The 9,921-nt window shown below is 53.5% G+C and overlaps 1 protein-coding gene across 2 annotated transcripts; it reads right to left on the reverse strand.

The window, feature by feature from the left end:
- Positions 1 to 248: 248 nt before the first annotated feature.
- Positions 249 to 7,680, reverse strand: NR1D1 (nuclear receptor subfamily 1 group D member 1). 2 transcript variants are annotated; one of them, XM_081272491.1, is made up of 8 exons: positions 7,088 to 7,680; positions 4,026 to 4,358; positions 3,671 to 3,759; positions 3,422 to 3,566; positions 2,485 to 3,125; positions 1,998 to 2,183; positions 1,355 to 1,565; positions 249 to 733 (listed from the first exon to the last, which is right to left on the reverse strand). In XM_081272491.1, the coding sequence occupies exons 1-8, from the start codon at positions 7,116 to 7,118 to the stop codon at positions 534 to 536; spliced, it is 1,836 nt and encodes a 611-aa protein (XP_081128617.1). In that variant the 5' UTR covers positions 7,119 to 7,680; the 3' UTR covers positions 249 to 533. The 2 variants fall into 2 exon arrangements, with proteins under 2 accessions (XP_081128617.1, XP_081128618.1); XM_081272492.1 differs by lacking the exon at positions 7,088 to 7,680 and having other exon boundaries at positions 3,671 to 3,829; positions 4,026 to 4,124.
- Between the last annotated feature and the right edge of the window lie 2,241 nt (positions 7,681 to 9,921).

Consider the following 9,921-nt stretch of genomic DNA (forward strand, 5'->3'; position numbering starts at 1 on the left):
TTTAAAGAAAGATATTTTTATGGTAATTGTTGCTCGTCTATTTTACTATATATTTATGTAATAAATATATGATGAAAATAACCCCCTTGGGCACCCCCCCTTAGACTTGTGTGCTGTTTCCCTATATCCTCCCATCTGCTGGCAGAGTACCCACCCCACAAACTGACCAGATGGAGAGGTGTCCCCCCCCAAGCCTTGGCAATAGTCCCACCCCAGCCCCCAAACGAGCACACACCACAGAAGCCAGCTCAGCTGTGAACTATTGGATTTGAGACAGGAACAGAACAAATGGGGGGCCAGAGAAGGGTGGGAAAGTGAGAGTGGTTTAAATAGGGGAGGATGGGAAGCATGGTGATGGGGGAGGGAGCAGGTATTTACAAGAAGGCTCAGGGGGCCAGAGGCTCATCTTGGAATATTTTATAACAATATAAATAAGATTCTGGTTTGCTTTTCCTTTTCGTCTCGTAAAGGAGAGAGAAGTGCAGAGTTCGATTCTGTACAAGGGGGCAGCGGCAGAAGGCCGGCCGGGCGGGTCACTGGGCGTCCACCCGGAAGGACAGCAGCTTCTCGGAATGCATGTTGTTCAGGGTCCGCAGGTCCGGCAGCTTGAGCAGCAGCTTGGTGAAGCGGGAAGTCTCCGAGGGCCGGTTCTTCAGCACCAGAGCCCGAAGAGCCCGCAGCAGCGTCTCCTGGAGCTGCTCCACCGAAGCGGAATTCTCCATGCCCGAGCGGTCTGTGGGGAAGACGACAGCAGTGAGGCAGGCTCCCTGAGCTCCTCTGACGAGGAACCGGAGGTCTGCGAGGACCTGGCAGGCAAGGCAGCCTCTCCCTGAAGCCCCTCAGAGGGCCCGTGGGGAAGGAAAAGGAGCGGCACAACTCCTTCCAGGCCTCCGCCCAAGAGCAGGGGGTGCCTGAATGCTGGGAGCACGGCTGGCAGGCTGGCCACCTCCCATCCTACAAGACCACTCTCCTCCCCTGAAAAGGCCATGTGTGGCCAGGCTCCCTTGCTTTTTGCTCTGTAGTTCCCTCTGCCTGGGATGCCCTTCCCCCTTTCTCTGCCTGGCAACATCTTACTTGTCCTTTGAGACCCCACTCAAGTGTCACTCCTTCCCCAGCTCCCCCAGGCAGAAATAGTTGTCTGTGCTTCCTTGATTCACGCTTTTACTGTGACACTTATCTCACTGTTTTATAATTAGTCGGGCATGAGTCTGTTTCCCAAGCTAGACTGTGTCTGAATCATGTCTGTATCCCCAGTGCCCTGTGCAGGGCCTGGCATAGAGTAGGTACTCCATAAAAGGTGTGTTGAATTGAACTGCGTCTGCCTCCTCCCGGGTTAGGCGAGAGCTTGACCTACCCGCAGAGACAAGCACCACCGCGGTAAAGAGGCCCAGCTCCTCCTCAGTAAGCGCCAAGGAGTTGAGCTTCTCACTAAAGTCGAACATGGCATTGAGCAGGTCTCCCATGCCCATGGCACCAAGCTCCTGCAGGCTGTAGGTGGTACGGCTCAGGAACATCACTGTCTGGTCCTTCACGTTGAACAGTGATGCAAAGCGCACCATCAGCACCTGAAGGGAGGACCGTCATCCTGGGTTAGGTGGGAGAAGCAAGTGCAAAACACCCCAGAAGTTTGCCAAAGGGTTTAGTGGTACTGCCCTATGTTTCTCAGGGTGGGAGGGTTGTTTCTGAATGGGCAATGCGGTGGGAGGGGGCAGGTGGAAACACTGGGAGCATCCCACTGGCTTTGGAATAGGTACTTCACCAGTTAATTTGCTCACATCTAGAATGGGGGTAGCACTTTTCATGTAATGGGTTACAATTAGATGCCGGCTGGGATGAAAGAAGTTCTAGCCATCCAGAGGTGGGCATGGGAGGGTTCTGCCCCTCTATCAGATTCTGGGATTCCAGAGCCTTTCAGAGCCCCTGCTCACCCCAGATATCAAGCCATTCTGCTGGATCCTTCCCAAGCTTAAGAGCAGGGAGCACAAAACATCACTCACCTCAAAGGTGCCGGCCTTGAGCAGGGTGACCTGGTCATGCTGAGAAAGGTCACGGAAGCCAGGGATGTGCTTGGCAAACTCTACTACCTCCCGAACAGCGGGGGTGAAGCTCATGGAGAAATCTTCCCAGATCTCCTGCACAGTTCGGCCACTGCGTCCGTGGGGATACATGTTCATGGGACATGCCTGAGGAAAGAAGGGTTGTGGGGAGGGTAATGTCAGCCAGGTTGGCTTAGATGGGTTTCCCAGTAGGGCCAGCCCCCAGATTTTGCCTGGGCTAGGGGCTGTAGTCCTGGAGAATGGACAATAGCAGTCAGGTGCCAAGTGGAGATCAGGGATTCCCAGGCAGAGCCCAGACTGCAGGGCAGGACACCCTCACCTGGGAAGAGGATATCACCACACTTAGCCTCCAGGAATACCCAGCTGTCCTATATTTAGTCTGTTCTTCCAGGCCCCCTCCCCTCTCCACCCCTTCCCATGTCCTCACCAGCAGAACATTCTTGGAGTTGCCTTGCCGCGGACTGTTGGCAGGTGCCTCGCCTTCTGGGGCTGCATACACGTGGGTGGGGCACAGACGGTGCCCATTGCTATTGGGCTGGTGGCAGCTGTGGTGAGGAGGGCCGGGGGGCCAGGCAGGAGGATAGGAGGAAGGGCCCTGGCGTAGACCATTCAGGGCCTCATTATTCCGCTGCGCGGCCAAGGTGTTGTCATTGGGGGCAGGCGGGCAGCCCTGACTCTCCCAGCGATGTGGGATGGTGGCTGAAGGGCTACTCGATGTATGGTTAGCATTGAAGTTGCCAGGTGAAGTGCCCAGCTTGTCGTGGGCATAGGTAAAGATCTCTCGATGTGCCCGGGCCACCTGAGATATCACATCCTCCACGGTGGGCTCAGGGCTTGGGGATCTGGGTGGTGTCAGCTGTTGTGGGAACTGAGAGAATCCCACCAGGGGTGAGGGGGTCGGAGCAGGAGGTGGCGAGGGTCCCATGGGGCCTGAGGTGGGGTGCTGGGTGGGTGAGGTCTCCAGTGGGCACTGGCTGCTCAACTGGTTGTTGGCCAGGTTCATGGCACTCTGCATCTCAGCAAGCATCCGCTGCTTCTCTCTTTTGGGGATGCGCCCAAAACGCACAGCTGTGACAGGATAAGAGCAGTGTCAGGAAGTTCTCAACACACTCACATGCATCTCTTCCTTCCTCAGACCCTAAAGGCCTGAGGAAAACCAAACCCAGCAAGGCCACACCCATCAAGGTGATCTTTCCAAGTACAGAGGAATTGATGGGAAAGAAGTATGTGTTTACCCAAGAGGATAACATAGGGGCATCCTCCATGCAAATGAGATTCACAGTACCATGTGTCTCAGTTTAGGAGGGATTAGGTCAGAAGGTTTGGGTGGAGGGAAAGGGGAGGATATGAGAATGCTGCCTCACCATCTCGAGACATGCCCACGGAGAGACACTTCTTGAAGCGACATTGTTGGCAGCGGTTGCGATTGATGCGGACAATGGAGCAGTTCTCATTTTTCAGACACCGTTTGTACTGGATGTTCTGCTGGATGCTTCGACGGAAAAAGCCCTGGAGGGCAGGGGCAGTTAGTGAGCATCTCCATCCAAGCTGGGCCTATGTGTTCTGGGAGAGGAGTGTCACCTGCCCCTGCCCTCACCCCCAACCTGCCTCACCTTGCAGCCCTCGCAGGCGTGCACACCATAGTGGAAGCCTGAGGCCACGTCCCCACACACTTTACACAGTAACACCATGCCATTCAGCTCTGTGGGAAGAGATGGGCAGTGGATAAGCAGAGGCCCTTCCGTCTGAGTGGCTTGAAATGTGGAGGTTTTCTAGGGTGGAGATTTTGCAGGGGAAGAGTTAAGGAAGCACTCCAGTGTTTAAGGGCCCCTCAGATGACCAGACAGGGCTGGACAGGGGCAGGCTGAGGCCAAAGTATGCCCTGAGAGTAACTGTCTCATGAAAACGAACTCCCAACCTAGCCTTGGCTCACTTCCCTTCCCTCAAATCATCTGGACATCAACTCACTGGTGATATTGCTGGTGCTCTTACTGGGGGACACGCGGCTGCTGTCTTCCATGGCCACTTGTAGACTCCCTGGGGGGCTCCCATTATAGAAGGAGGATGATGATGAGGAAGAAGAGGAGGAAGGGGAGCTGTCATCACTTAGGCTGGGTGGAATGCTCCCAAAGGAGCGAGCTGGGTCCTGGGTAAGGGAGCCAGTGGGCGATGGTGGGAAGTAGGTAGGGCAGCTTTGGGTCAGGGACTGGAAGCTGCCATTGGAGTTGTCACTGTATAGAGACTCCGGACTGGTGCGGCTTGGGGAGGAGCCACTGGAGCCAATGTAGGTGATGACGCCACCTGGCAGGAGAACACAAGGGAAGGGGATGTCAGCTGCCATATTTTTGATCCTAGGGCATCACCAATTTCATCCCAAATCACTATTCCTCTTATAAGTTAGCCATGTGGAATCCCTAAGCTTGGAGTTCATTAGTAACTCCCAACACAGACATGACATTGCTAATCTTGTCATAATAAGTAACTCCCCAACACATGCTAGGCATAGTATGGCCAAACAAGTGCACTGTCCTTTCTTCGCAGGATACAATCAATTTCTGCTTGAGTATGAACCATGATGCCTGTAGTCAACTCATACCTCCTGCCCTAGATACTCAGCTAGGAAATGTCAACTGTAGGCAATGACTTAATTGTCAGTGTCAAAACTAGGGATGGGACAAGTAGCAGAGAGCCATTCATAGTGCTGGGTCTTCAAAAACAAAAACCAGCTCCCATTTCTAACTTCTTGAACAAAGACCATTCCAGGGATAGAGATCATAGACCAAGAAGGATGGCTAGCTAACAGTAAAGAGAACAGAGGTCTGTCAAAATAAAATGGTCATGTCCCCCCCACCCCCCCAAAACAGGGAGACAAATTCTCATAAGGTATTGCAGGGAAGAAACCAGCTCAGCCTTGCTTCCCCCGCCTCCAAGAGATGAGTCACAGTGGACTCTATCTCTGAGTCCAGGAAGGGCTTAGCGGTGAGTTGCAGGAGGTGGAAGTGAAGTACAAATTGTCCAGCCTGGGGCTCTGGAATTCCCCCTTCCAGATCTTAGACTGGTGACATATTCAGCGCTCTGGCCACTCAGGGACTTTGGCACTCTAATTATAATCAGCTGGCTCTGCTCTTATGGTTTCAGGAGAAAATGGTGACCTGCCTGCCACACCTCTGCCAAGCACCTAGCAGGGCCTGCCATGGGTAGGGTGGGAGAAGGGAGGATCCCAGGACACGTGTAAACTGACACATGCCATGCCACCGTGTCTACAGAGGCACATGTCTTGCTCACCCACTGACACTAAACTGGGCAGGGCAGCCTTAAAATAGCTCAAGGTTGGTCAGGGTGAACACAGCTCCCTGTAAAGTAGTTGCACAACAGATCAGCTCCTACAGTTTCAGGGCTGAGGTGGGGGATGGGATATTTATTTGGTAGTAAATGAACTTGACCCAGTTTATCCATCTCCGAAAGGGGAGCAAGACCTTTATTCAAAGAGCCTTCCCACTTTGAAATGAGGGGCCCACCAAAAGAGTCTAATTCTAGATCTAGATCTTTCACCAACCAACTTTCGTTGGGACCTGGAGGAAATCATCCCTCTACCCTCTGCCCAGTTTTTCCTTCTGTGAGGAAAAAAAAAAGGGGGGAAAGAGAAGAAAAGCAATATCCTTTCAGCTAGGGTTCTGGGTTATAGTTATTTGGGGGCAGTCCTTAGAGGCCAGCTGCTGTTTAATCTGTGGACTGCTTCTTGATGGGTGGAGGTGGAGGAAGATCATGCTTGGAGGGAGGAAAGAGATGCTTGGGGAACTGTAAGAACTGGGAATGTGGATAAGGAAATTGGGTCCAAACGCAGTGCAGCTAAGTACATGCAAACAGAATTGAAGGGGAAAAGCGAGCAGAAGGATAATCAGATGTGAGGTGCCTTTGGGGAGCATAAACACGAGGCCAGGAGAGGTCAGGGGTGGCTCCATCTTACTCTGCCTCTGTGATGGGGGAGGGGGGCCGGCAGGCAGGCGAGAAAAGGAGGCAGGCGGGGGCGGTGAGTCAGCCCAGCTTCACCCAGATCTCGGCTGGGCGGGGCGGGAGCCCAGCCCTCAGCCGGCCTCACGTCCCAGCTCCACGTGTGCCCATCGCACGTGGCTCCCCAACGAGGAACCCCGGAACTCAAGGCCCCGCCCTCTCCGCTTCCCGTCTGCCGCGAGCAGCAGACCCGCCCTCCCTCCGCCCTTCCCTGCAGTCCTGGGTCGTGGGCTGGGCCCAGAACACTCGCTGGGCCAAGACAACCAAGGGGAGGAGAGAAGGGGACACGCGTTGCCGGAGCAACGGGGGCGGAGCTCATTATGTAACGGGGCCGGGAGGCAACAACCAATGGGGTGGCGTCCACGGCCTCTGCTGAATGAAAACAAATGCAGCACGTGGGCCCGGCTCTGCGGCCATGTGAGTCTTCCTGGAGCCCGGGCACTATGGGTGCCCTCCCTGGGGCCCAGCACCACGCTCCGGACTCCTCAAGTGCCGCTCCCTACTGTCACTGAGGATTCCCCTTTGAGATTCGACCCATTCATTCCCCCTGCCGCTCCTGCCCCCATCGCCCCACGGCTTCTGATTCCCTGGAGCGTGCGGCAAACTACAAGAAGGAGAAAAAGAGAGAATTCCTCCTTCCGAGGCCAGGCATACCACAGCTGCAGGGGATGACAGATGGGGACGTTTCAGGACACTGCTCCAAAGTTCCCAGTCTCCCTAAGCTCTTCAGCTCACTATTCCGTACCCGCTCTCCGCTTCCTCTTGTCAGGGATATGAGTCCTTCTTGGCTCAAGGGAGCTTTGGGACTGATGGGTGGCGGTGGTGGTGAGCTTCAGGGTGCATTCCCAGAACGAACAACCCGCTGTGGAAATCCTACCTTATGAACCCTCAGCATGCTAGCAAATGTCTGAGCAGAGGGATTCCCCAGTCTCCTACAAAGTTCCTCTTGTGATAAGGCGTAAGATGGAAGTTGGGAGACAGACAGAGGTAGGATGATAGTAGTAAAGGAATTTCTGTACCTGTATTGTTATTGGAGTCCAGGGTCGTCATGTCTTCACCGGTCGAAAGCGGTCATTCAAACTGGACCTTGACACAGACTGGAGGTTGCGGTTGCTGTTCTTGCCCCCGGGGCACTGGCTGAGGGCGGGGAGTGGACCCCGCTGCTCAGGTTCAGGATCCGAGGCACCCTGCAGCAAGCTCTTAGGGTGGCCGGACTGCAGCCCTGCTGAAGGGTAGGACGCTGAGGCAACGGAGGTCTGCTTTGCATGGGAAAAGCAAAGTTAATGTGTGTGGGGAGATCGGCCTGCAGTAGTTCTGGCTAGAAGGTACCAAGGAGGGTCGGGTCTCTGCAGTGCACCGGGTGCTACTGCCTGACGGCTCCGCAGCGCTGCAGGGTAGCGAATCTGGAGCTCCCGGTGCAAAAGTCCCAGAGGGAGAGAGGTTGCAACCAGGAAGTAAGTAGGTGATGGGAGAAACGGGGCACCCAGGCGCAAAGCAGAGAGACGTGTGCCCTGCTACGTTCCCTCAGCAGCAATATTTCACTCTGCCAATCTCAGCCGCCTTTTGCCCGAGCCTTTCCCTGGGACAGAGGGCTCTGCGCAGGCGCCAGCAGCCCAGGGTTCCCGGGCCGCACGCGGCACTGGAGCAGGTACCATGTGATCCCAGGGAGCGCCTCGTGCCCCAGTGACACACTTTTCCAACAGCCGGCACGTTGAACTCCGTGCGCCTGCGCACGCTAAGACTATCGGGATTTGTAGTCCACTGACAAAGTGGGCGGACTGCGTGTGTTTCCCCTTTCTGCTTTGCAAAAGTGCTTGCTGGCAGCGGGGAGGAGCTGAAAGTGGAAAGGGGTGGGGTGCGCGGAAGAGTCAGGCTGGCGTGTTTGGAAAGCCTGTATGGCAGGGGCATGTGAATTCCTGGGGAGGGACTGGCAAGCTTGTCTGCTCCCTGGGAGATCAAAGCTTAAAAGGCCCTTTCTGCAAACTTTGCAAACGTGAGAGCTTCACGTGATTGCAGGGCTGACCTCGCCCTGAGGTTACTGGTGACGCGGGGAGAGAGACAAACAGGGGAGGGAGATTTCCCTGGAGTCAAGAGCTTAAGCTGCTTTTGCTGCTGGGCTAAGGCCTGCGATGGAAAGGCAATGTGACCCCTTTTCCCTTCTACTCCCCTTAGGGAGAACACCCCAAGGGAAAAGAGTGTCAAGGAAGTGGGGATATCCCTAGGGACTCCCTGTTTGCTTGTATGACATGCTTGTATGACACCACCCCACCCACTCGAGGTGACTTCTGGGTGAGTCATTTCCCTTTATCTGGGAAATAAAAAGGACAACCAAGGGGAACTTCATGGTGAAAGTGCTTTGAGGTCCTTAAATAATGGGGCAGAGGTGAAGCTGGGCCCTGGAGGAAGAATGACAGCCCCTACCCTTCACCCACAGTGCTTGAGGGTGGCCCATGGATTCCACAGAAGATAACAGAAGAGAATATGAAGATCGTCTTAATCTTCCCTCCTTTTACTGAAGAGGAAAATGAAGCTTAGAAATTAACTAAGGGGGGGTCTGGGGATATAGCTCAGTTGCTAGAGTGCTTGCCTTGCATACACAAGGCCCTGAGTTCAATCCCCAGTACCTAAAAAAAAAAAAAAAAAAAAAAAAAAAAAGAAAGAAAAAGAAAGAAAGGAAAAGAAATTAACTCAGGGTCAGGTATCCATTGCTAGTTTCATCTGCCCACCCTGAACATCAGAGAGATGGGTAGATGTGCAACTTCCAGTATACTCCCTTCAGAGTAGCAACTACCATGGTAGTGAAAAAAGTCTCCAGGGACTGGGGATATAGCTCAGTGGTAGAGTGCTTGCCCAGCATGTACAAAACCTTGTGTTCTATCCCCACCGCTACCAAAAAAAAAAAAAAAAAAAAAGAAGAAGAAGAAGAAGAAGAAAGGGCTGGGGATGTGGCTCCAGCGGTATCGCGCTTGCCTGGCATGCATGCGGCCCGGACTCGATCCTCAGCACCAAATACAAACAAAGATGTTGTGTCCCCCGAAAACTAAAAAATAAATATTAAAAAATTCTCTCTCCCTCTCTCTCTCTCTCTCATTCTCTCTCTCTCTCTCTCTCTCTCTTGAAGAAGAAGAAGAAGAAGAAGAAGAAGAAGAAGAAGAAGAAGAAGAAAAGGCTCCTGTTCTCAAGCTGAGGTCAGTCCTCTCAAAAGGCTTGGATAAGGGAGAATGGGAGGTTTCTCTAGCAACCTGGTGAACCTGAGAACCTGAGCCCCCGGCTGCTCCTGCCAAGTCCTCAGGTCTAGTATGTCTAGGAAGGATTTTCTTTTTTTTTTTTTTTCTTTTTTTTTTTTTAATATTTTTTTATTTTTTAGTTCTCGGCGGACACAACATCTTTGTTGGTATGTGGTGCTGAGGATCGAACCCAGGCCGCACGCATGCCAGGCGAGCGCGCTACCGCTTGAGCCACATCCCCAGCCCTAGGAAGGATTTTCTTCATGCAGGAAGCCCTTCTCCTCTACAAGCAGCTCCTTGGGCAGCCATGATGGATACCTGGGAAACATGATAGCTGCCAAAGAGGCAGAGAAAAGAGTAAGGGCTGGGTGTGGTCGTATATACCTGTAGTCCCAGCTATTCAGGAGGCTGAGGCAATAGGATCACTTCACCCAATGAGTTAAAGACCAACCTGGGCAACATATAGAGATCCCATCTGAAAAAGAAAGAAAGAAAGGAAGGAAGGAAGAAAGGAAGAAAGGGAAAAAAGTGGGGCAGGGGGGTCACCAAGGAAAGAGCTGGCTATTGAGGCCAGTGAGGTTGGCAGCTAGCCAGCTGACCAATGACCCCTCTAACTCCCCGCAGAA

Source organism: Spermophilus citellus, assembly GCF_964194105.1.
Source record: "Spermophilus citellus genome assembly, chromosome: 17".
In the NCBI taxonomy this organism is placed as follows: domain Eukaryota; kingdom Metazoa; phylum Chordata; class Mammalia; order Rodentia; family Sciuridae; genus Spermophilus; species Spermophilus citellus.